This window comes from Myotis myotis, unplaced genomic scaffold (assembly GCF_014108235.1).
Source record: "Myotis myotis isolate mMyoMyo1 unplaced genomic scaffold, mMyoMyo1.p scaffold_m19_p_9, whole genome shotgun sequence".
In the NCBI taxonomy this organism is placed as follows: Eukaryota; Metazoa; Chordata; class Mammalia; order Chiroptera; family Vespertilionidae; genus Myotis; species Myotis myotis.
Genome location: NW_023416401.1, coordinates 54,115,429 through 54,142,011, shown reverse-complemented (window position 1 = coordinate 54,142,011; position 26,583 = coordinate 54,115,429). Strand labels below are relative to the sequence as shown.

Below are 26,583 nucleotides of genomic sequence, written 5' to 3'. Positions count from 1 at the left end.
GAACTAATATAAATTCAAAGTAAACATCATTACATAAAAGGGTACGGTCTTTTTTTTTTTTTAGTTTTATTCATTTCAAACGGGCTGTAGTTTGCCCACGGCTGGGCTAAAACAACAGCAATGACAACTTATCACCTTGCCTCTCTGTCTTTCCTGCTGGGGTCTAACCCCAGCAGGTCCAGGGGTCCCCAAAGGTGTGGACGGAGTCGGCAAAGAAGGAATGACACAGAGACAGCGTTCAGTTGATCAGCAGCCTAGCCAGGATCTCTAGCCAAGTTCTGGTAAGGATCTCCAGCAAAGTTCTGGTTAGGATCTCCAGCCAGGTTCTGTGTCCATGTTCCCTTGGTAGGTTCTCCAGCCAGGTTCTCCAGGTTCTCCAGCCAGGTTCTGTAGCCATGTTCCCTTGCTAGGTTCTCCAGCCAGGTTCTGTCCAGGTTCTCCAGCCAGGTTCAGTCACCAGGTTCTAGTCAGGTTCTTTTGCCATGTTCTACCAGGTTCTGTAGCCAGGTTCTTTCTCTAGGTTCTTCAGCCAGGTTCAGTCTCTAGGTTCAGTCTCTAGGTTCTGTTGCCAGTTTCTGTCCAGGATCTTTTGCCATGTTCTCTCGCTAGGTTCTGTCTCTAGGTTCTGTGGCCAGTTTCTGTCCAGGATCTTTTGCCATGTTCTCTCCAGCGAAGTTCTTCTGTCTCTAGGTTCTGTGTAGGTTCTGTGTCTAGGTTCTGTGTCCTGTTGTCTTGTTACATCTGTATTTATACCAGTTGATCCCAATCCTATCAATCTCTATTCCAAAGGTTAGGGCGTTTCTTATCTCCATTCCAGGGAGTAAAGATTATGTAGCTTAAGCATGATTGTTTGTAGTTAAAGTGATTAATTACCCGCCTGGCACTTAGTTAAGGGATTTTATTCCCTCCCTAACTTCAGGGGAAAATACCTACCTGGGGAAACAACCTTTCTCAGAGAGGTGACCTTGGTTAAAACACATAGTGCCAAGAAGGTGAGCAAACATATTAAGAACAGTATGCCATATATGCCAGGTCCCTTGAAACAGCAAGGATGGACCGGCTCCTGGCACTTTCCCACCTAATTTTCATGATGTGTTTCTGCCAGATTAATATTTTTGACTGACACTCTCTCCTTGAGTGCAGGTGAAACCTGTGACTTGCTTCAAACCAATAGCATATGGCAAAGGTGATGGGCTGTCACTTCCTTGACGAGTTTATTATCTCTAGTTTTATCTCTAGCTATTTGTATTATTTATATTGATAGCTATGTGATTTCTGCTTTCCTGTGCTCAGCAGAGAAATTCCCTTTGCTAGCTCTGAAGAAGTGAGCTGCCATGTTGAGAGAGAACCTTTGGGAAGGCCCATGTCGCACAGAACTGTGGGTAGCCTGTGGGACCTGAGGTCCAAGCTCTTCCTCATACAGCCACAGGAAATGAATGAGCCTCAATGAGTTTGGAATCAGACTCTCCCCCAGTCAGCCTCCAGCTGAGAATGCAGTCTGGCTGACATCTCAGTGGTAGCCTATTGATCATGAGCAGAGAACTCAGTTAAGCTGTGCCTGAACTCCTTTCCCCTGGAAACTGTGAGGAAATAAGTGCATGCTGCTTTAAGATACCGAATTTGTGGTAATTTGTTATACAGCAGTATAAACAAATACAATACTGATAGGAAAAGCACCACTCTATGTATTGGTCAGAAGTCGTCAATGGCTTTTCATTGCCTTTGGAATAAAGTCTAAAAAAAGCTTATGAGGACATTCAAGACCTCTCATAATCTCACCTTATCCAGGGCAGTCTGATATAGACTGTATCGCCTGGCCAGCGTGGCTCAGTGGTTGAGCATTGACCTCCAAATCAGTAGGTCACTGTTTGATTCCCTGTCAGGGCACATACTCCGATTGTGGGCTCGATCCCCAGTGTGGGGGGGGGGCATGCGGGAGGCAGCCAATCGATGATTCTCATCACTGATGTTTCTCTCTTTCCTTCTCCCTTTTTTTCTGAAATCAATCAAAAGATTATTTTTTAAAAAGACTGTATCAACCATTCATTCAACAAATATTTGGAAGGAAGGTAGACAACATAGTCAGTAATTAACATTTGTTTAATCTCCAGACACCCATGAGGTTATGATGCCTATTTTGTATATGGGGACATATGGGGAGGGGGGTGGGGGATGAAGAGAAGCCGCGTGTGCAACCCTTCTCTCTCCTCTGCGGGAATGTGGCGCAAGGTCAGACTTCCTCTAGTCAAGTAGTTGGGCTCTCCCCCTGGCCCTCTGTGTGAGCGACCGCTGAATTCGGGGGTAAAAGGAAAACAGTATCCAAGTGCCGGAGCTAACACTTGCCAGGCTCTTGGGCCGAGGCGCGGGGGCAGAAGAATAAACTTGCAACAGCCTGATCACGAGGAGCAAACACTAACACTTGGCATTTCACGCTTCCCTCCACCTTGGGCATTGGAGGCGAGAAGAGAGCCTAGACCAGACTTCCCATAACCAAAATGGCAGCCGTGCACTCCTTGCCCACACTCACCCCTTCCCCTCCGTTCCGCCTCCTGGCGTGTTTGCAGACGGTGTGCATTTCCCTCCCCCTCGTCTTCTTTTGCGACAGTTGCAGCAGAAGTCACAGCAGTGGAGGCCGGTGTCAGCTGATTCACCGCAGCGGCGGCGGCGGTAGCGACACCCTGCAGCCCCGGCGGGGAGGCGGCGGCTGGGCTGGGGGTTGCCGTCCCTTAGGTTTCCCCACCCACAGGCTTCTTAGAGACGCCCTGGCCTGGCGCTCCTTCGCCCAGGCGTCTACGGGTGGTCAGGCAGACAACACCAGGGCGTGAGATGAAGCTGTGACAGGTAGGGAGCCGGCTTGCGAGCCTCCCCATGGGGGATCTCCACGGCGGGCTGCACCCAAACGTGCAGATCGTGGGCTCCCGGGTCGGGGGTGGCGGCGCCAGCTGTCAGCTCCGCTGCTGGGAGCTCGGTGCTGTGCTGCGCCCGAGGTGCAGGCCCACAACGGTGCGCCTTTGCCGGGTCGTGCTCTAGCTAGAGGGGGGCGGGGGTGTCTTTGGGGGCTCCCTGACCTGGTAAGTGACATTTGCTTCTGGTGACACTGGCTTTGGTCTTGAGATGGGACCCTCTGTTCTCAGTGGCAATCTAAACGGGGCGAGGTGCTTCGTGATGATGGGTGGGTGGCTATTGACAGTGTTTTCCGGCAACGTGTTTGTTTTGGGGGTGCCATGGTCTCCTTACCCGCTGGTACTCCTCCTTAGTTTGCCCTTGCCTAAGGTATGGAGGCGTCTGTTAGAGTCTCATCTGTGAGAGGCCACCTGCCCGCTCTCAACCCTTTCAGTGGTTCTCAACCTTCTGGCCCTTTAAATACAGTTCCTCATGTTGTGGTGACCCCCAACCATAAAATTATTTTCGTTGCTACTTCATAACTGTAATGTTGCTACTGTTATGAATCGTCATGTAAATATCTGATATGCAGGATGGTCTTAGGCGACCCCTGTGAAAGGGTCGTTCCACCGCCAAAGGGGTCGCGACCCACAGGTTGAGAACCACTGCTAGGACTTGGTCTAAGAGGGTACCTGCTACTCCCTCTCACCAGTGGGACGCAGCGTTCTGAAGCGATGTGTTTGGAGTCAGCACTACCCTGCCTCTGATTCAAATATTGCGTTTTAAGTTTTGATTCACTTGCTATGTCAATTTCTAAAACGCTGGGCAGAATTTGCTGGTTACTTATAATTTGCAACAATAGTAGGAGTTACAGTTCCACCGCAGGCTGCGTTGGTATTGTTGATGCTGTTGATTTTAGGATTTAATGTGAGCTACAGCCTGCATTCACAGTACCATTTGCCAGGAATCAGGAAAGACAAGCTATGACTCTTTCTGATGTTAATTGCTTAGGATTTCATGGACAAGGTGGCAAAAATCACCAGCTGTATGAGAAATTGACTGAGTTTTTGTAATTTTGTTACATAGACAAACATTTTCTTATTTCACAACGTTTTATGTCTACTCTCCATTTGTGGATACCCACATTTACCTTCATTTTCCTACCACTGTAGACAATACAATGATAAATATACCTTTAGACCTCTATGATGCCTTCTTTGAGATATATTCAGGAATGTGATTTCTGGATCCTGGGACATTTATGTACATATTTTATGGAAAGACTGCCAGACTGTGTTCCAACAAGCAGCAATGGTCTGCACTCCTGCAGGCAGTTCAAGAGCTTCTATCTCTTTATAGCCCCATCAGACTAATAGATAACAAAGTAAAAACTCATTTAAAATTACATTTCACTATGCCTAATGAGATTGAACATTTCTTCATGTGCATTTTATCTTTTTGGGTTTTCCCTTGTATAAAATTGCCTGTCCATTCCTTTCCCCTTTTTTAATTTGAGGTTTCAGCTCTTGTTGATCTGAAGTTCCTTGTATTTCCTAGATACTGGTCCTTTAAATATTACAAGTACATCTGTTCCTATTCTGTCATTTGTCTATAACTTTTTTATGATGCCCTTTATTGAACAGAAATCTTTAATTATGATTAAAGAAAATTAACGTATGGTTTTTGTTTTGGGGGGTTTGTTATCAGCCCTGGCCTGCAGACTGAAAAATCTTGGTCAAGGGCATGTACTTTGGTTGCAGGCTGGATCCTTAATCAATGTGTCTCTCTCACATCAATGTTTTTCTTTCTGTCTCTCCCACTCCCTCCCACTCTCTAAAAGTCAATGGAAAAATATCCTTGGATGAGGATTAACAACAACAACAAAAAAAGAAGTCAGAAAATTACTCTTCTATTTTATGTATTAACTTCATAGTTTTCTTTTAAACTTACAGGTCTTCAAAACATCTAGAGTCTATATCTTTATAGTCATGCATTATGAAACAATGTTTCAGTTAGCGGACCATGCATATAATGATAGTCCCCTAAGATTACAATGCAAGGGAAAAATTCCTATTGCTTGATGATGTCATCGGTAACACAATGTCCTAGGGCAAGGCATCACATAAATACTTCCCATGGTGTCATAGTTACTTTCAGGATTCAGTACAGTGACACATTGTGTAGGTTTGTAGAGCTGTAAGGGAACAGAATTTCTCACCCCCAAATATCTCTTTGACATAAGGATTATTTTAGGCCGGCTAGTTTTAAGAAACAACAGATAGGGGAGAAGTTCTGAAAACCAGGTAGAAGTTATTCTGAGACATTGACATCTGTAAGGGTTCCTCCCTTGCTGCAAGCTAGGCATGACCTTTCCTATAGAAACTCTTATCAATGCAGAAGACAGTGTTGTTAAACCTGGACCACAGCCTTAACCTTGTTTACTGTCATTTCCTTGTGACTTCTCATAACTGGCTCCCTGCCCTCGCTGTCTTTTCTGCTGAAGGTTTTGGGGAGTTACAGTTCATGAGTCTCTTTCATTTATACAGGAGGTATATTTATTACCAAACTTGTGTTTCTTTTTCTCCTGCTAATCTGTCTTTTAGTACAGGGATGTCTCAGCCAAGCGCTCTGAAGGATAGAGGGAAATTATTTTTCCTCTCCTGCAGAACAATAAACTGTACCATGTAGCCTCGGTGTGTAGTAGGCCGTACCATCTATCTATGCCTGTGTAAGTGCACTCTCTGATGTTCACACAGTGATGGAATCGCCTAAGGACTGTCAGTCCATGGTCATTGCTGCCAAGGGGAGTCTCCAATGTGGGGTGTGGTGAAGGAGGAAACTTTATTCAGTGCGAACAGCTCAGGTTTGATACAGCACAGTTGTGGACCAGTTCAATCGTGTTACAGCTCAAGTGAGAAGCCTCAGGGCTGTGAGGCAGCCCCAGGGCAAGGCAGCTCTTCGGGAAGACTTTTTTTGGTATCTCAGCTCCAGCTGGGAAACACAGCCTACAGCCTTCAGCTTCTGGAGCAGCGGTTCTCAACCTGTGGGGTCGAACGACCCTTTTACAGGGGTCGCCTAAGACCATCGGAAAACACATATATAATTACATATTGTTTTGTGATTAATCACTGTGCTTTAATTATGTTCAATTTGTAACAGTGAAATTGAGGGTCGCCACAGCATGAGGAACTGTATTAAAGGGTCGCGGCATCAGGAAGGTTGAGAACCACTGCTCTGGAGGAAAGGGAAAGTGCCCTCCCCAAACCAGAGGGGAGCTGACTTACAGAGATAAGTCCCGCCCCTGGGCCCTGATGGTCTGTCCTCATGCAAAGATCAAAACTGGTAGTAGAAGTCTTGAAATCATCTTAGTGCTTGTAGAGTTAGGCCTGGAACTAGGTAGTGACTTTATTCCTGGGTTTATCTCTTACATTTATTTGTCTGTGACACTTGCTTTATTTGTTGGGACAGATAAACTTGATGATTAGAGTATGGGTCCGTGAGGTTTGTAAGTTCGGTTCCCGTTTTGTGCATCTGATTGTTGCACTTTATAAAGAGTTAGTAATCTTACATACAGGGGTGGGCAGAAGTAGTTGCAATACAAATAATACAATAATTAATAAATAATAATACAAGAGTAAACTGTTTCACATACTCACAGCTGTAAACCTACTTTGCCCACCCTGTAATGCAGGGGTCCTCAAACTACGGCTCGCAGGCCACATGCAAATACAAATATGTATTTGTTCCCGTTTTGTTTTTTTACTTCAAAATAAGATATGTGCAGTGTGCATAGGAATTTGTTCATAGTTTTTTTTTAAACTATAGTCCGGCCCTCCAACGGTCTGAGGGACAGTGAACTGGCCCCCTGTTTAAAAAATTTGAGGACCCCTGCTGTGATGCATGCTATTGATCATCAGCAGAACTCACTGAAGGTTTATGTGTGACTTAATGAAATCCTATCATCAATAAGCAGATACCTGTTTTAAAAAAATATATTTTTATTGACTTCAGAGAGGAAGAGAGAGGGAGAGAGAGCTAGGAACTTCAGTGATGAGAGAGAATCATTGATCGGCTGCTTCCTGCACACCCCACACTGGGGATAGAGCCCACAACCTGGGCATGTGCGCTGACCGGGAATTGAACTGTGACCTCCTGGTTTATAAGTTGATGTTCAACCACTGAGCCACGCAGTACATGTTGACATCTGTAGATGATATCTGAGACTTGGTGAGGTCATTAAGAAAGAGAGGGAGGGAGGAGGGTTGCCAGAGAAGAGAAGTCCAACATTTAAAGATAAAAAAACAAAACAACAACAAAAAGAACCAACAACCAACACAGAAAAGTGGCGACAAGACTAAAGCCAGAGAGATAGCAGGAAAGTGTGAAGACATGGAGGCCAAGCGGAGAAGTGTTTTGAGACAGATGACGTATGAACTATGCCAAATGCTGCTGGTAGGTCTAGAAAGACGTGGATTAGGATTTGACATTGGCGTTACTAGTGGGGATGTTATTGGTGACCTTGTCAGCAGCAGTTTCTAATGGGCAGAACATTTTCCTTTAGGTTATTTATGAGGGGGAGGGGAATGCTGCAAATGAAGATACTCCGACTTGGAAAGAGGTTATGCATTTCCTCAAGATTTACAGCTAATCATGGGAAGGCATTATTGTCTCTGCTTCTGGGCAGTGTAATTTGTGAACAAGGAGAAACTTCAGTGCTCACTTGAGAATTTTGATGGCCTTGTGAAGGGAAGAAGTAGGAATGATGGACATGCAGTGAGGATAGCGGTGGGTGGGGGCATAAAGTTGAAGCTGCTCTCCCTGAAATGTAGGGGCTTAGTGGGCATAGTTTGCTTTTAGCTTAGTAATTCTTATTTATTTATTTTTACATATGTCTCCTTCCCCCCCCCCCCCCCCCCGCCCCTTGACCCCTTCCAGCCCACCCATGCCCTTTGCCCCAGGCCCTCACCACCCCATTGTCTGTGTCCATAGGCCATGCATATATGCATACATATCAGTACAAGGTTAAAGGGTGATTCTTGAAATTGAGGCAGGTTGGTGATAAGAAGAGTACAGACATCCTAATGGCAGATGCAGGAATTTTAAACATGATTCATTTTGCCTTAAAATCTATGAATCTTTTAAAATTCTCTGATTTATTTTTGACCAGATAGCTCTGCAGTGCTTCAAAACCTGACTTCCATGTGCTCAGGGCTGGCTTAGCAATAAGAAATAATCGTAGTCTTCTGTTGCCATCTGCTCATTCCACATGTCCTTTAGAAACAAGACTGGAATTTCCTTTTACAAAATCAGTCCTAAAATGTCAGGTTCATTGGGAGTAGATTTCTTGCCACCTAAATAAGAAAGTATAATCTTGTCAAGTTAGTGACAAGTTTCGTGTTCAGAAGGTTGTGTCCCTCACAACTCTTTAATTCCAGAAACCCTTGTTTTTAGGAAGCACCTCAGTAATTTCTTTAGGACATTTTATGACCTAGTTGTGTCATTGCATTCTAATAAACAGTTTTCATGATCTGATTCCATTTTCTCCAAATCTTCAATAAAATGGTAGCAAGAGGGGAGAACCAAGATGGCGGCATAGATTAACGCTGGAGTTTGCTGCTTTGAACAACTACTTCAAAAGTGAAACCAAAAAACGGAAGGGACATCACCCAGAACCACAGGAATGCTGGCTGAGTGGAAGTCCTACAACTAGGAGGAAAGAGAAACGCATACGGACACTCAGAGGAGGCACAGTGCTGAAGTCAAATTTTGAGGTGCGGAGTGCGCGGAGCGGGCGGCGTTTTCAATCGGAAGGGAGTCGCAGACTCTGAGCTCCAGATCCGGGTGAGTCTTTAGGGACCCAGACTCAAACGGGAGAAGTGGGACTGTCTGGCTTCGGTCAGAGCGAGTGCAGCTTTCTCTCTGAGCTTTGCAGCGGGTGCTGGGACTCAGAGAGGCAGAGCCCCTGGGGACAGGACTGAGAGCTGCCATAACTGCTCTCTCCGGCCCACCCTGTTGATCCTGTTCGACCCGCCCCGCCCAAGCCCTGCACAGAGGCATTTGCCGGATAGCCTCAGGCAAATGCCAGATTAGCACCTTCCTAGAGGGCAGAAGTTCTCTCACTGCTGACACAGCTGATTCTCATAGCCACTTGGCCTGGAGGTCAAACCCTCCCTGGAATTAGCTACAACAATCAAGATTTAACTATAAGACTGCGAACAAAGACCACTAGGGGGTGCACCAAGGAAGCATAACAAAATGCGGAGACAAAGAAACAGGACAAAATTGTCAATGGAAGATATAGAGTTCAGAACCACACTTTTAAGGTCTCTCAAGAACTGTTTAGAAGCCGCCGATAAACTTAATGAGATCTACAAGAAAACTAATGAGACCCTCGATCTTATATTGGGGAACCAACTAGAAATTAAGCATACACGGACTGAAATAACGAATATTATACAGACTCCCGACAGCAGACCAGAGGAGCGCAAGAATCAAGTCAATGATTTGAAATGCGAGGAAGCAAAAAACACCCAACCGGAAAAGCAAAATGAAAAAAGAATCCAAAAATGCGAGGATAGTGTAAGGAGCCTCTGGGACAGCTTCAAGCGTACCAACATCAGAATTATAGGGGTGCCAGAAGATGAGAGAGAGCAAGATATTGAAAACCTATTTGAAGAAATAATGACAGAAAACTTCCCCCACCTGGTAAAAGAAATGGACTTACAGGTCCAAGAAGCGCGGAGAACCCCAAACAAAAGGAATCCAAAGAGGACCACACCAAGACACATCATCATTAAAATGCCAAGAGCAAAAGATAAAGAGAGAATCTTAAAAACAGCAAGAGAAAGAAACTCAGTTACCTACAAGGGAATACCCATACGACTGTCAGCTGATTTCTCAACAGAAACTTTGCAGGCCAGAAGAGAGTGGCAAGAAATATTCAAAGTGATGAATACCAAGAACCTACAACCAAGATTACTTTATCCAGCAAAGCTATCATTCAGAATTGAAGGTCAGATAAAGAGCTTCACAGATAAGGAAAAGCTAAAGGAGTTCATCACCACCAAACCAGGATTATATGAAATGCTGAAAGGTACTCTTTAAGAAGAGGAAGAGGAAGAAAAAGGTAAAGATACAAATTATGAACAACAAATATGCATCTATCAACAAGTGAATCTAAGAATCAAGTGAATAAATAATCTGATGAACAGAATGAACTGTTGATTATAATAGAATCAGGGACATAGAAAGGGAATGGACTGACTATTCCTGGGGGGGAAAGGGGTGTGGGAGATGCGGGAAGAGACTGGACAAAAATCGTGCACCTATGGATGAGGACAGTGGGTGGGGAGTGAGGGCGGAGGGTGAGGCGGGAACTGGGAGGAGGGGAGTTATGGGGGGAAAAAAAAGAGGAACAAATGTAATAATCTGAACAATAAAGATTTAATTAAAAAAAAAAAATGGTAGCAAGAGCACCAGCTAGCCCTGCTGGCATGGCTCAGTGGTTGAGTGTTGACCTATGAACCAGGACGTTGCAGGTCCAATTCCCAGTCAGGGCACATGCCTGGGATGTGGGCTCCATCCCCAGTAGGGAGCGTGCAGTACGCAGCCGATTGATGGTTATCTCTCATCATTGATGCTTTTCTCTCTCTCCCTTCTGATAAAAATATGTTTTTTAAAAAAACACAAGCTCAAAGAAAATTTGTAATCTTAATGATCATTTCCTTCATCACATCATACTGTGAATTTGACTTGAACACTCTTTTTCTTTTAATATAAGTACATTTTTATTGATTTCAGAGAGGAAGGTAGAGGGAGAGAGAGAGAGAAACATCAATGATGAGAGAGAATCATTGATCAGCTGCCTCCTTCAAGCCCCTACTGGGGATGGAGCCCACAATGTGGGCATGTGCCCTTGACTGGAATCGAACCCGGGACCCTTCAGTTCTCAGGCCTACGCTCTCTCCACTGAGCCAAACCAGCTAGGGCTTGAACACACTCTTTTGACAAATGATGTTGCAATGTTCTCTGAGAGTTTGAATAAACATTTAAAATCGTTTTTTTTTCTTCTTTCATTGCAGCTACGGCAAGTATATTTAGCTGTGTAGTGTGTAGTCCCTGCTTCTCATATTCCCTGTTGGTAGACGGGTAGTGTAGGTTCACTCTTCTTTTTTATTTTATAATATATTTTATTGATTTTTTACAGAGAGGAAGGGAGAGAGATAGAGTTAGAAACATCAACGAGAAACATCGATCAGCTGTCTCCTGCACACCCCCTACTGGTGATGTGCTCGCAACCAAGGTACATGCCCTTGACCAGAATCGAACCTGGGGCCCTTTAGTCCGCAGGCCGATGCTCTATCCACTGAGCCAAATCGGCTAGCGCGGTCCACTCTTCTTCATGTGTGGCCATTCTCATGAGGGAGAATTTGAATTTGTTTTTGTCTGTTAGTCTCAGGAGGCTTGCCTAGGACACAGGAAATACACAGACCAAGACGATATTGACTCTCCTATGAAAATGCCTGTGTTCTGGGATAGAAATGCATCTTGCTTTTGCATTTGAGAGTTAGAAAAGCAATATAGAGAAATTAACATTGATCCGATGCTAGATTTTTCAAATGTCATCTTAACTGTTTTATAACTTTTAAAAATTGCATAGGATACTGTTATGCCCAGATTTCAGGATCCCCAAAGAACCACCAGGGAGCGTCCGAGTCCGATGCAAAAGCATAGAGCCTTTATTCAAGCCCGGGCTTGGTCCCTCTGCCTCCTTTACCGGCACAGCGGCAGGATGCGAGAGAGCCCTGAGTCCCAAGAGAACAAAGAATTTATAGGGCTTGGGGTGGAGGTGGGGGCACACTCGGACTACTGATTTGGCCGATTCCAGTTGGTTGAGTGAGGGCCGGGGGCTAGTGACGCAAGGGCAGGGTGCAGCTAGGGTCTGGTGACACAGAGACAGGGGGGTGGTCAGCATACTTTTGGCCTTGGGTTTGTTTTCCTTGCATTCCCATTGGCTGAGATAAGGGCAGGCTGAGTAACTGATACATTCTGTGGCTTTTGCTTGGAAGAGGAGTTAGGGACACAGCTATCAGTCCCGTTCTGTCCTTTCAATACCAGTATCACATGGGATAGTGCAGAACAGGGTAGGCTTATCAGAGTATGACTCCATAGGTTGGTGATGGTTTTACAGGGGAACAAACAGTGATGGTGGAATAGCTGGTAGTCATGACCTTAAGCAAGTGGTGTAGGACCATGTGACATTCGCATGCCTGCTGTGGTGATGCAGTGTGATGTGTGCATCATCTATGAAATATTCTTGCCAAAAATGTTTCACCCGAACCTATTGATGCCTTTAGATCCTACTTCCACTATAGATATGTATAGATACATATATAGCCTCCCCCCTTTTAAAAATATATTTTTATTGGTTCTTAGAGAGAGCGGGGAAAGGAGAGGGAGGGAGGAAGGGAGAAATAGAGAGAGAGAAACATCGATGTGAGAGATCGGCTGCCTCCCTTATGCACCCCAACAGGTGATGGAACCCTAACCTGGGTATGTGCCCTGACTGGGAATCAAACCAGCAACCATTCAGTACACAGGATGACTCTCAACCAACTTAGTCACACCATCCAGGTTCTCCCCCACCTTTTCCACCCAAAATGGGAATGTATTTTACACACTGTACTGCACCTTTCTCTCCCACTATGTATTTTGGAGATCATTTCGTATCTTACAGAGCAGTTTTCCATTGTAAGGCTCTGTCATAATTTATTTTACCAATCCCTGATTGATGGACATGAAAGTTCTTTTCATGTACCTTTTAACAATTAGGGAAATTTTCAAACATGTAAAAATATGTAGTGAATATTCTTGTACTAAAAAAGCTTTATCATTTTTTTACAGTTTGGATTCCCTGGTGAGCAGACTGTGAGATGGAGATTAGTACTCAGGTTTATTGGGTTGTGCTCTTAATATCAAGACCAGGGAAAGGAAGGAAAGGAGGCAGGTTTGGCTTGAAAGAGAAGGTGAGCTGTGATGTCTCAGTGTATTTCAGTGGGCTCTGGGGGCAGTTCCTAGATGGAATGAATGACCCTTCCGGAGCTATCCTGAAGTGATATGAGGGGGCCTAGCTTTTATACCCCCCGAATTGACCAGGTGTTGGGTGTGGGTTTTCCCACTGGAAGGTAGCAAGGGCTTGGGTAAGGCACCTCCCTTTGGCTGGGGCAGTCCTTCGTGTCTATCACACTTATCCTGCTTCACCTTCATCCCTTCCAAAACCTCTTACCCCCGTTTCCCTCTGCCCTCCTCCAAGTGCCACTGAGCCCAGGCAGCGTATCATTTTATCCAGAAATACTACACTTCTACTTTTCTTTGAGTAATGTGTGTTAGTAAAATCTTGATCAGCCAGATCGACTAGGGAATAAAGTTTTCTGGTAAAAGGAATTTGTGGCAAATGAAGATAATATAGAATAGTGACAAATATTTATTCATTGGGAATCAGGAGGTCTGCATATGCCTCTGAGATCAGTTTACAGTGTGATCTTGAGAGAGTTGCTAATGGATCTGAATAGCCACCAAAATAAATATCTATAAGATGATAATGAGCTATACGCTCTCCGTTACTAGGTTAGGAGGTGGTATTATTTTTTGTCAATTACAAAAGCCTTTCTTTTAACACAACTGCTTAAATGTAAAAAGAGAAGCAAAACAGCAGGAGGTAGACCCCATATTTCACCAACTTTTGCAATGACTTGGCTTACTGATATAGGCAAAGGATGATTGAATTTTTGCCGTTCATGGGGAGCACCTTTTGTTGAATTCTCTGGTGCCATTTTATGAAAATATGTCCTGAGTTGTCACCCCTATGAGACTAGATCATGCCTCTGTTCTTCTTTTGACTCATTTATGTTCTCACTTTCCTTCCTCCTTCCCCTCATGCTTGCTTCCTCTCTCTCTTCTTATTACTCTGGGTAGTAATAGTCAGATTGGAAACACTTGACCAGTTTCCCACTGCTGTCAGGTTGAACTCCAAATTCTTTAGGATGGCTTACCAAGTTCTTTGCAGTTGGTGCATGCTGACCTGTGGGTTCCTGTCTTGTCATTCTGCCTTTTCCCCCAAATGCCCGCCCTACTAGTTTCATTGTGCAGAAAGAACTGATGTGTCTTACCTCTGGGACCTAGAACATGTGATTCCATGTGCCCCTTCCTTGGTTAGTTCCTACTCATTCTCACACACCATTTCTTCCAAGACTCCTTTCTGGACCCCTTGGAGTCAGGTTAGGATGTTCATCTTTTATGGCTTTACCTATAACTTGATCGTCTTGAGATTTCTCCTGTATCACACTCTGTGGTAATTGTTTGCATGTGTATAAGCCAGCCGTGGGCAAACTACGGCCCTCGGGCCGTATCCGACCCGTTTGAAATGAATAAAACTAAAAAAAAAAAAAAAAAAGACCGTACCCTTTTATGTAATGATGTTTACTTTGAATTTATATTAGTTCACACAAACACTCCATCCATGCTTTTGTTCCGGCCCTCCGGTCCAGTTTAAGAACCCATTGTGGCCCTCGAGGCAAAAAGTTTGCCCACCCCTGGTATAAGCTCTACTGGATGGTTGAATTGTGTTTGTTTTATCTATCATTGTAATACCATGGCATAGGCACAAAATGGACACTTGGAAAATCTGCTCCAAGATGTATAGTGATGATTGTTATTATGAAATCAGAATTTAATTTGAAAGCTATCTTAGTATTGGGAAGAGAGTTTGTAGTGTAATTTTTGATAAAGTGATGCAGAACTGAATGGTCATATATGGAGATAATAGAATTGTCTTTGACAAACATACACAGTGGTGCTTTTCTATTGTGGCAGAAAGTCAATGAAAGATAGTAACTAGTTGAAAAGTCCAACTTTATTCAATATTAAGTTGCAATGCTGAGAGAAACTAGTAGATATGGAAGCAGAATGTGAAGTAGCAAGATCTATGTGTTTTTAAAATTAATATTTACTGAGTGTCTGCCATGCGCTGGGTATTTTACTAGCTGCTTTACATGTTTGGTTTCTTTTCATCTTTATGACAGCTTTCTGAAAGGGTGTTACTGTCCATCTTTTCCAGATGGGGACGCTGAGACCCAGAGGGATAACTTTTTCAAGATTGCACAGAAGGGCCAGGACTTGAGTGCAGTTCTTCTGATTGTGAGTTCAGTGTTCTTTCAATGGTTACTTTAAAAAAATACATTTTTATTGATTTCAGAAAGGAAGGTAGAGGGAGAAAGAGAAAGAAATATCAATGATGAGAGAGAATCATTGACTGGCTGCCTCCTGCATGCCCCACACAGAGGATTGAGCCCGCAACCTGGGCATGTGCCCTGACCAGGAATTGAACTGTGACCTTCTGGTTCATAGGTGGACACTCAACCACTGAACCACGTCAGCCGAGCTCAATTGTTACTTTAATTGTTGTTGACTGAAGTGAAAAAGCCAAACATGTTCCTTTGGCCTTAAATCCCTTTAAGACATATCCTTGGATTTAGAATGCACTTTTGCCTTGGTGATATTTCATCAAATCTTGAGGAGCCAGGGCTCTCCAAACTGATCTGTGAATTTGATGCAGCTCTAGTTGTAATCGCAGCGGGATTTTCTGCAGAAATTTACAGGCCGACTTCAAAATTTGTACAGAAATTAAGATGACCTAGGATATCAAAGGAATCTTGAAAATAAGAACTAGAATATTGCCACCTGGAAGAAAATGTCACTGTATTCCTTTGGGTGTAAATTTCTTGAATTCTCTTATAAGCTAGGCAAGGCTAGCTGTTATATACTGGACTTGTATAAAATTTAATTATACACACATTATATTGTGCATATCAACCATCTAAGTCAAATTCATCTTTCACATGTGGGCTGACCATGGATATACTTTATTTATTAATTTATTTAATTAATTAATTTATTTAAAAAATATATTTATTGATTTTTTACAGAGAGGAAGGGAGAGGGATAGAGAGTTAGAAACATCGATGAGAGAGAAACATCGATTAGCTGCCTCCTGCACACTCCCTACTGGGGATATACCCACAACCAAGGTACATGCCCTTGACCGGAATCGAACCTGAGACCCTTCAGTCCGCAGGCCGACGCTCTATCCACTGAGCCAAACCGGTTAGGGCGTGGATACACTTTAATTACCTTCAGCCAGAGTGAAGGGGCCTGGGCACAAGAGGATGGTGGTATTTGTTTCCCTGTCCTCTTCTCACCCCCAGCCAAGCTCCCCCTCTTACTTGTAGGGGCCTTAGGCTTTTTCCTTTACTGTAATTTCTTATTCTTCTTCTTACCACTTCATTTAGGCCACAGATATTTTTCTTGCAAACTTTGGGTGTGTAATGTGTTTGAACATGCACTTAGGAATATTGTACATTTATATGTAACAAAACTCAAACACCATGACCTTAAACAAGTAGGAAGTTTATTTGTCCTGTTAACAAAATATCTAGGGTCAGAGGAGTTTTTATGAAGGCCGAGCTCTCCTATTTTTAAAAAAATATATATTTTATTGATTTTTACAGAGAGGGAGAGCGAGTGATAGAGAGCTAGAAACATCGATGAGAGAGAAACATTGATCAACTTCCTCCTGCACACCCCCTATGGGGATGTGCCCGCAACCAAGGTACATGCCCCCGACAGGAATCGAACCCAGGGCCCTTCAGTTCGCAGGCCGACGCTCTATCCACTGAGCCAAACTGGTCAGGGCAAAGCTCTCCTATTTTTGAACTCATGCAGCATCTTAGCAAGGACACGTCCTTTTCCGAGGAGAGATGGCAGAGCAAGTGCCCAAATGTTCTCGACGGTTTTCTCTGCCTTCAACAGCATTCTCCAAAACCCATTCACCACAGTCTGCCCCCAACTTGGATTTAATATCCTGTTGTCTAGGAGGTTTAATATCAAGTTCTGAGACCTAGGAGCACAAATCCATTTCTCCACGTGAGTCCCGAGAACAAGACTCTCTGTTCCCCTCACTAGCCAGGACCTGAAACCTATTGTCCTCTGTCTTCCAATCCCATCTTTCAGGCCCTTTGGATTGATTATTATTTATTTAGAAGTTGTGCCCTAGCTGGCTTGGCTCAGTGGATAGAGCGTCAGCCTGCGGACTGAAGGGTCCCAGGTTCGATTCCAGCCAAGGGCACATGCCTGGGTTGCGGGCTCGTTCTCCAGTAGGGGGTGTGCAGGAGGCAGCCAATCAATGATTCTCTCTCATCATTGATGTTTCTCTCTCTCTCTCCTTCTCCCTTCCTCTCTGAAATCAATAAAGAAATATATTTAAAAAAAAAAAGATGTTGTTTGTTTCTTCTGTATGTCACTGAAATTACCCTCATCCCAGCAGCCAGACATCAATATCAGCTACTGATTGTGATTTCTACTGCAGCTTCATTTCAGGTATCCTTTATGGTTATTTCTCTTTCAAATGTCTCACCTAACAGACACTTTCTATGTAGAGATCTTATTAAAGTATACCAGCCAAGAAACAGCATTGTGCATAGGACAGGATTAGTTTTTGCAATGTAATTTCCTTGGAAATACAGCAGTGAATTTTGGATTCTGGTCCCCCTTCTTCCCTCTCCCTTCCCCCCACACACAACATAAGGTGGTAACTCCTTACCTTGGTTGTACAGGACTTTTTACCTTAATCCTCAGGTAAGCAGTTAACTGTGATTCCTTGGAAAAGATATAGTTAAGTTCTTTACATTAGTTCCTTAGGGGGATTGCTTTTTGATAATTAAGTAATTTTAGGTTATGTTCTTTTAAAAGGATATATTCCTGTTATGGGTTGAATTGTTTTCCCCTAAAATCCACATGCTCTTTTGTTTTGTTTGTTTTTTTAAATATATTTTTATTGATTTTGGAGAGGGAGAGAGCGATAGAAACATCAATGATGAGAATCATTGATCGGCTGCCTCCTGCACTCCCCCTACTGGGGATTGGGCCCACAACCTGGGCATGTGCCCTTGACCAGAATTGAACCCAGGACCCTTCAGTCCCCAGGCCGATGCTCTATCCACTGAGCCAAACTGGCCAGGGCAGAATCTACATGTTGAAGTCCTATCTTCCAGTACCTCAGAATGTGACCTTTATAGTGATAATCAAGTTTAAATGAGGTCATCAGGTGGGTCCTAATTCAATATGATTGATATCCTTATTTAAAAAAGGGGGAATTTGGAGACATGAACACAGGCCGAATGCCAAATGAGCATGAAGGTGGCCTTCTACAAGTCAAGGAGAGAGGCCTGGAACAGATCCTCCATTCACAGCCCTCAGATGGAACCAGCCCTACCTACACCTTGATTTTGGACTTCGAGCCTCAAGAACTGAGAGACAATAAATTCTGTTGTTTAAGCCACTCAGTTTGTGGTCACATCAGTTCTAGGAAACTAATCCAATCCCATATGAAGTTTCTTAATTGCCCGGAATGAGATCTTTCAGATTCTGGTTAACTCTTAGTTCTTGATTTTATGTTTTTCCCCCCTAAATCTTTGTAATTGTTTTAGCTTCTGGAAAAGCTGAGTTAGAGATTGATGTGTATTTTAATGACGTAAGCTATACCTTTATCATGTTATGGATGATTATTTTCACTGTTTTAAGGACCATGCCATGCGTTCTTCGCCCGGGTCTCCTTGAGTTGCTTTGTCACTTGAATACCAGAATGTCCTTTCCTGTTGCATCAGAGCAGGCACATCTCTCTTAGCACACACATTCCTTAGTTCTGAATCTGTGTATTGGCATTCTCCTTAAGCCAGGCAGTGTGCATTGAATATGAGTCCTCAAATAGATAGAGAAATTGTGTTCTTTCAGATCTCACCATACTGCATTCGATGCTGTGAGCTTGTTTAATTGAGAGAAATCTCTGGGTGCTGTAGTTTAAAATTGAGTGTTGTCACCATGGAAAAATGAACTCCTTCCAGATTCTCATTTTGAGAAAAATCATGGTTAGATATGTTATTCAGCCAGGAACATGCTGTACCAAGTTTATTAAATTGGTTCAGTGCTTTTTAAAAATTTTCTGATATCAAATAGGGATATGGAGATAATAGTTAGTGTCATGGTAGCTTATGAGACGGTGAATATGATACATATAGGGTTTTATTAATAGAAATAAACTTGGAATGTTTTTCTTTAAATGTATACCTGATATAGCAAAAAGATGAAGTTTTGGGAGGAAAAAAAACTAATGAAAGCCACGTATTATAACAAAAAGTAAAAGACATAATATAGATTGTTTTTAGTAAACATTCCAATGTCAATCATAATTTTTTACTTGCCTGATTTTCTAGTGACTATTCATTTTATAAAGAGATTTTAGTTTTTTGTTTTTGTTTAAGGTGTGTAGGTGGTAGTTTAAAGAAGAGACTTTTGCTAAAAGCAATTAGCAATGAGACAATGGCTATCAAACCAGTTTCTTTTATAGAAAGTACCTATACCTTTGAATATTCCTGAAAATTTCTTAGGACAGCCTTAGCATTCTAAAGAGTCTAGAGTTGGGAGAGAACCAAGATGGCGGCATAGGTTAACGCTGGAGTTTGCTGCTTTGAACAACTACTTCAAAAGTGAAACCAAAAAACGGAAGGGACATCACCCAGAACCACAGGAACGCTGGCTGAGTGGAAGTCCTACAACTAGGAGGAAAGAGAAACGCATACGGACACTCAGAGGAGGCACAGTGCTGAAGTCAAATTCTGAGGTGCGGAGTGCATGGAGCGGGCTGGCGGCGGAGGGCGCGGTTGGCGTTTTCAATCGGGAGGGAGTCGCAGAATCTGAGCTCCAGATCCGGGCGAGTCTTTAGGGACCCAGACTCAAACAGGAGAAGCGGGACTGTCTGGCTTCGGTCAGAGCGAGTGCAGCTTTCTCTCTGAGCTTTGCAGCGGGTGCTGGGACTCAGAGAGGCAGAGCCCCTGGGGACAGGACTGAGAGCCGCCATAACTGCTCTCTCCGGCCCACGCTGTTGATCCTGTTCGACCCGCCCCGCCCAAGCCCTGCACAGAGGCATTTGCCCGATAGCCTCAGGCAAAGGCTAGATTAGCACCTCCCTAGAGGACAGAAGTTCTCTCACTGCTGACACAGCTGATTCTCATAGCCACTTGGCCTGGAGGTCAAACCCTCCCTGGAATTAGCTACAACAATCAAGATTTAACTATAAGACTGCGAACAAAGACCACTAGGGGGTGCACCAAGGAAGCATAACAAAATGTGGAGACAAAGAAACAGGACAAAATTGTCAATGGAAGATATAGAGTTCAGAACCACACTTTTAAGGTCTCTCAAGAACTGTTTAGAAGCCGCCGATAAACTTAATGAGATCTACAAGAAAACTAATGAGACCCTCGATCTTATATTGGGGAACCAACTAGAAATTAAGCATACACGGACTGAAATAACGAATATTATACAGACTCCCGACAGCAGACCAGAGGAGCGCAAGAATCAAGTCAATGATTTGAAATGCGAGGAAGCAAAAAACACCCAACTGGAAAAGCAAAATGAAAAAAGAATCCAAAAATGCGAGGATAGTGTAAGGAGCCTCTGGGACAGCTCAAGCGTACCAACATCAGAATTATAGGGGTGCCAGAAGATGAGAGAGAGCAAGATATTGAAAACCTATTTGAAGAAATAATGACAGAAAACTTCCCCCACCTGGTAAAAGAAATGGACTTTCAGGTCCAAGAAGCGCGGAGAACCCCAAACAAAAGGAATCCAAAGAGGACCACACCAAGACACATCATCATTAAAATGCCAAGAGCAAAAGATAAAGAGAGAATCTTAAAAACAGCAAGAGAAAGAAACTCAGTTACCTACAAGGGAATACCCATACGACTGTCAGCTGATTTCTCAACAGAAACTTTGCAGGCCAGAAGGGAGTGGCAAGAAATATTCAAAGTGATGAATACCAAGAACCTACAACCAAGATTACTTTATCCAGCAAAGCTATCATTCAGAATTGAAGGTCAGATAAAGAGCTTCACAGATAAGGAAAAGCTAAAGGAGTTCATCACCACCAAACCAGGATTATATGAAATGCTGAAAGGTATCCTTTAAGAAGAGGAAGAGGAAGAAAAAGGTAAAGATACAAATTATGAACAACAAATATGCATCTATCAACAAGTGAATCTAAGAATCAAGTGAATAAATAATCTGATGAACAGAATGAACTGTTGATTATAATAGAATCAGGGACATAGAAAGGGAATGGACTGACTATTCCTGGGGGGGAAAGGGGTGTGGGAGATGCGGGAAGAGACTGGACAAAAATCGTGCACCTATGGATGAGGACAGTGTGTGGGGAGTGAGGGCGGAGGGTGGGGCGGGAACTGGGAGGAGGGGAGTAATGGGGGGGAAAAAAAGAGGAACAAATGTAATAATCTGAACAATAAAGATTTAATTAAAAAAAAATAAAGAGTCTAGAGTTATATATGTATTTCTGTTGTCACTTAAATATCTGGGGTAGAAAAAAATAACTACAGTGACATTTCTTTTCATTGAGCATCTATCAGGCCTCTAGGTGACCCCCTATTGTCTTATGAGACCCGACAGTCTTCTGTTTTCTGTGGAGGCCTCTTTGATTATCCCAGTCTTCATTTCTCTCTAACTTCTCTGAACTAGTATTTAGGTTTTTAACCACACAGTTAATGACACTTAAATCTAGTACATTCCTTATATGTGTGTAAGAGGAGTATTCCAGTACACACTGGTTAGTTGGTCATTCATCTTAAAAATAAAAAAAAACTTTTTATTATGCAGAAAGGAGTTTAAAGAGAAATTCTTTTTCCCTCAAGTTTCACAAAAGACAGTCATGGCCTTGAGACATAATAGGCTTGTGGTAAATATGGTTGAATGAGTTTCTCACTGAACTTACTTTTTTTAATGTGTAGAACTGTGAAACACTGAGTTTTTCTTGGGCATTGATGTTTATTACTGGTTTGTAGACTTAAAAAGATTTTTTAATTTAATTTTATTTTTAAAATTTTTGTTTTATTGCTTAAAATATTACAAAGAGTAGTACATATGTCTCCTTCCCCCCCCCCCCCCACCCCCCCGGCCTTCCCCCGGCCTCCTCTACCCCCCAGTGTCTTGTGTCCATTGGATATGCTTATATGCATGCATACAAGTCCTTTGGTTGATCTCCACGCCCCCACCCCACCCCCCCAACCCTCCCCGGCCTGGAGACCTCACTGGTCATGGCAGCACAGCAGCAGAAGAACATAGCATTTGAAGTAGCTGCCTGGGTTCTGATTGGAGCTTCTTTCCTTCACGTTCACTTTGCAACTCTATGACTCACTGTCTTTATTTGTGAAAGAGGAGTGGCAGTAGGACTTACTGCATGATTTGTTGTGAAGATTAATTGAGATTTTACATCTAAAATGAGATTTTATATATTTGTATTTGTGTCTATTATGTGTAATGTTTAGAAGAATTCTGAGGCTTAGGAAATTCACGATGGCGTCATAAGAAAAAATGTATAATATGTTTTAGAAGGAAATATTGTAATATTTGACATTATTCTGATAACATTTCCAGGTTTGAAAACACAATGGCAGGAAACAGCCTTGTTCTACCCATCGTTCTTTGGGGTCGCAAAGCACCTACACATTGCATCTCAGCAGTACTTTTAACAGATGACGGGGCCACAATCGTAACCGGGTGCCATGATGGACAGATATGCCTCTGGGATCTTTCAGTAGAATTGGAAGTGAGTATTTGAAATGCCTATTGTGCTTTTTAAATATAGGAAACTACTTAGTAGAGAAAAACACAGATCAAGAGTAGCACTTGACTTCATCATATATTTCTGTGAAATACATTTTGAATAGAATTGGTATTATGCAGACTGATTATTTATATTATTCATCAGAGTTGATTTTTGCTGGCTTTTGGCTATTTTCAAATATAATATCTATCCTAAGTGCCATAACACATTACATTTATAATTTGTCAAAATTTTTTTACCCATTTTGAAGGAGGCTTCCAAAAGTTAACAATTTAAAGTGTACATTTTGTTGTATTTATTTTGAAAATTCACTATGTATTTATTGCCATTCTTTACTACTGATAAGCGTGTGCAGTGTGCTCTACAGCTGGAACCTCTCAGTGGACAGAATTGGAAAATAGGAGCTGGGGACACACACACATGCACATACATGAAGTTCACTTACTACCTGCAATTCAAGTATTACATTGCAGTGTTTATTCTGCTTTTCTCTTTTTCCATTTTTTAAATCTCCCTTCTCTGGCAGCTCTCTCCAGGAGAGTTTTTGTAAAGGGAACCAGAGAAAATGAGGTGACTGCTAGCCTGGAATTCATGGCAAGATAGGTGACTTTTTAAGTAATTGTTTTATGGTAATAGTCTTATTGAGATAAGATTTGCCTACCATACACTTTACTCATTTAAAGTGTACAATTTAATGATTTAGAGAGTTGTACAACCATTATCATAGCCACTTTTAGAACATTTTCATTACTTCAAAACCAAACCTGTACTCTTTAGCTGTCATTTCCAATAAACCATTTCCCCCTAAGCAACCACTAATCTATTTTTTATCTCTATAGATTTGCCTATTTTGGACATTTCATATAAATGGAATTATGTAACATGTATGGGTTTTTTGTAACTGGCTTTTTTCACTAGCATAATATTTCAAGGTTTATCCATGTTATAGCACATGTCAGTACTTCATTTCTTTTCATTGCCAAATATATTGCACTAGAGCAGTGATGGCGAACCTTTTGAGCTTGGCGTGTCAGCATTTTGAAAAACCCTAACTTAACTCTGGTGCTGTGTCACATATAGAAATTTTTTGATATTTGCAACCATAGTAAAACAAAGACATATTTTTGATATTTATTTTATATATTTAAATGCCATTTAACAAACAAAAACCAACCAAAGAAATGAGTTCGGGTGTCACCTCTGGCACGCATGTCATAGGTTCGCCATCACTGCACTAGAGGCCCGGTGCACGAAATTTGTGCACGGGTGGGGTCACTAGGCCTGGCCGGCCTGGGGCCTGCCGGCTGCCAGATGGGGCCTGTCGGACAGGGCCTGCTGGGCGGGGGGAGGGATCACGGGAGGTTTGCTGGGCAGGTGGGTGGGAGGAGGTTGGCTGGCTGGCCATGGGAGGTTGGCTGTGGGAGCACACTGACCACCAGGGGGCAGCTCCTGCATTTAGCGTCTGCCCCCTGGTGGTCAGTGCACATCATAGCGACTGGCTAATCTGTCGTTTCAGTCATTCGGTTGTAACGCTCGCTTAGGCTATGGTATACTACATTTTATTTGTCTTTTTATCAGTTGGTAGATATTTGGGTTGTTTTCACTTTGTCTGTACTGAATAATGCTGCTGTGAACATTTGAGTATGAGTTTTTGTGTGGACATCTTTCCATTGCTGTTAGGTATACACCTAGGGGTGAAATTGCTAAACCTGGAAAAATGATCCACACACGTAAAGGCTAGCTGGGTTAAGAGGTTGCAAAGTAACTGGAAATGAATGCTGTAGAATGTGATATGCCTTCGGCCTGATCGAAAACTAAATATGAATCAGCAATGCAGTGATGAGAAAAAATATCACACCACGTTTTACTGGAATGATCATAAGCAGCTAAGATTTAACTTGTGAGATCTTAGAAACAATTCTTTTACTGCATGGATTTCACTAGAATGTTATATGTATTTAAGTTCAAGGGATAAAAGTGACTGAGGAGGTGTGAGAGGTGGGGAGGAGGCAGCTAGGAGAGAAATATTGAAGGAATTGGACTATTTATCCAGGGGAAAAGAAGGTGAAGTAAGAGGTGGCTTGGTTGTTGTCTTTTGATATATATGGAGGGTCTTCTTAACTGTTATACTTTCTATCAACTATTTATACCAACTGCTAAGGACCAGTAAGAAGAAATGTAACATTCAGAGGGAAGGCACAAAGTGCCTCCTTTAGAGGTCATGGTATCTTCTTTTGCTAGGAAAGGATTCAAAACTGTAGCTACAACTTTTGCCATTCATATCTTCATCTCCATTTACCTCTAAAAAGGGCATCCTAGCCTAATACAGTGGCAATAAAATGTCAGAGGAATTGCAGAAGCAATAGTTTAGTGAGTACCTATAGAGATGACATTAGTAAAAGGAGGATATTCTAAATGTACTTTTAGATCAGTAAAGCTATTATTTATTTTTAAAATTTTTTAAAAAATATGTATTTTATTGATTTTTTACAGAGAGGAAGGGAGAGGGATGGAGAGTTAGAAACATTGATGAGAGAGAAACATCGATCAGCTGCCTCCTGCACACTCCCCACTGGGGATGTGCCCGAAACCAAGGTACATGCCCTTGACCAGAATCGAACCTGGGACCCTTGAATCCACAGGCCGATGCTCTATCCATTGAGCCAAACCAGTTAGGGCAAATCACATTCTTTATAATGGAGAGACAGAGTAGTGCCATGTAATGAGAATGGGGTTTGGAGGCAGATAAGATCTGAGTAATGTCATCTTGTGGTGTTCCAATTTCAACCTCAGAAATGCTTGGTAGGATTATTGGGAACATTGAATAGGTAGGAGTCACTTTTATTATTTATTATTTTTAGTTTTTGGTATTCTAAGCAATCTTCTCAAATCTACATTTTTAAAATAAATATATTTTTAATGATTTCAGAAAGGAAGGGAGAGGGAGAGAGAGCTAGAAATATCAATGATAAGAGAGAATCATTGATCAGCTGCCTCCTGCATGCCCCATACTGGGGATCAAGCCTGCAACCTGGACATATGTCCTTGATCGGAATCGAACCCAGGACCTTTCAGTCTGTCTGACACTCTATCCACTGAGCCAAATTGTCTAAGGTTCAAATCTACATCTTTCTATTTATATGAATATTTAACAGGATTCCTAAAAAATATTAGTTTTTAAAAATTTGGTACTCATATCAACATATTTGTGTATTTCTAGGTTAATCCACGGGCACTGTTGTTTGGACATACAGCTTCAATCACCTGTTTGTCTAAAGCTTGTGCTTCTAGTGACAAACAGTATATTGTGAGTGCATCTGAATGTGGGTAAGCATTTTCTTATTCACTATTTTCCTCATGAGACTTTATTACAAACCGTACCAGTGTATTCGTAACTAGGGAACGTTTTTTTTTTTTTTTTTTGTAGTATCTTTTAAATAAATGTTCCAATTATCTAAATTTAAAGATATTTAAAAATGTAGTTTTAAAATGTGCATTTTAATCTTTTTTTTGTTTTAAGTATATTTTTATTGATTTCAGAGAGGAATGGAGAAGGAGAGAGAGAGAGAGATAGAAACATCAATGACGAGAGAGAATCATTGGTTGGCTGCCTCCTGCATACCCCACACTGGGGATCGAGCCATGAACTCCTGGTTCATAGGTTGATGCTCAATCCTGAGCCACTCCGGCCGGGTGCATTTCATCTTTATTAATGACTTTTCTAATACTTCTATTATAATTTATTATTATGTCTTCGCCTTGCTTTTGAGAAACTCAGAATACCATACAAGTTAAAGCTGAGCATTAATCCCCATGGCATTGGCATTGAGTTGGTGGACAACTTTGAGAGTTTTAAAAACCCTGATGATGCTAGGCTGGCACAAATTTGGAAGATGAAGCCAACTTCATCTTGGAAGATGATGTAAAAGTTCATACAGTTATATTAA

The 26,583-nt window shown here is 42.4% G+C and overlaps 1 protein-coding gene across 10 annotated transcripts in view; it reads left to right on the top strand.

Moving 5' to 3' along the window:
• The first annotated feature begins 2,671 nt into the window (after positions 1-2,671).
• WDR7 (WD repeat domain 7) overlaps positions 2,672-26,583 on the top strand; it is a 305,323-nt gene continuing 281,411 nt past the window's right edge. For 3 of the 10 annotated variants that reach the window (XM_036321172.1, XM_036321165.1, XM_036321171.1), the window contains exons 1-4: positions 2,673-2,841; positions 14,999-15,078; positions 22,447-22,618; positions 25,857-25,963. In XM_036321172.1, coding sequence (XP_036177065.1) covers positions 22,460-22,618; positions 25,857-25,963 — 266 coding nt within the window. In that variant the 5' untranslated portion in view covers positions 2,673-2,841; positions 14,999-15,078; positions 22,447-22,459. Of the gene's footprint in view, positions 2,842-12,786; positions 12,909-14,132; positions 14,160-14,963; positions 15,079-17,260; positions 17,317-22,446; positions 22,619-25,856; positions 25,964-26,583 lie in introns of those variants that run through there. The other 7 variants (XM_036321167.1, XM_036321166.1, XM_036321169.1 and 4 more) reach the window with 7 other exon arrangements.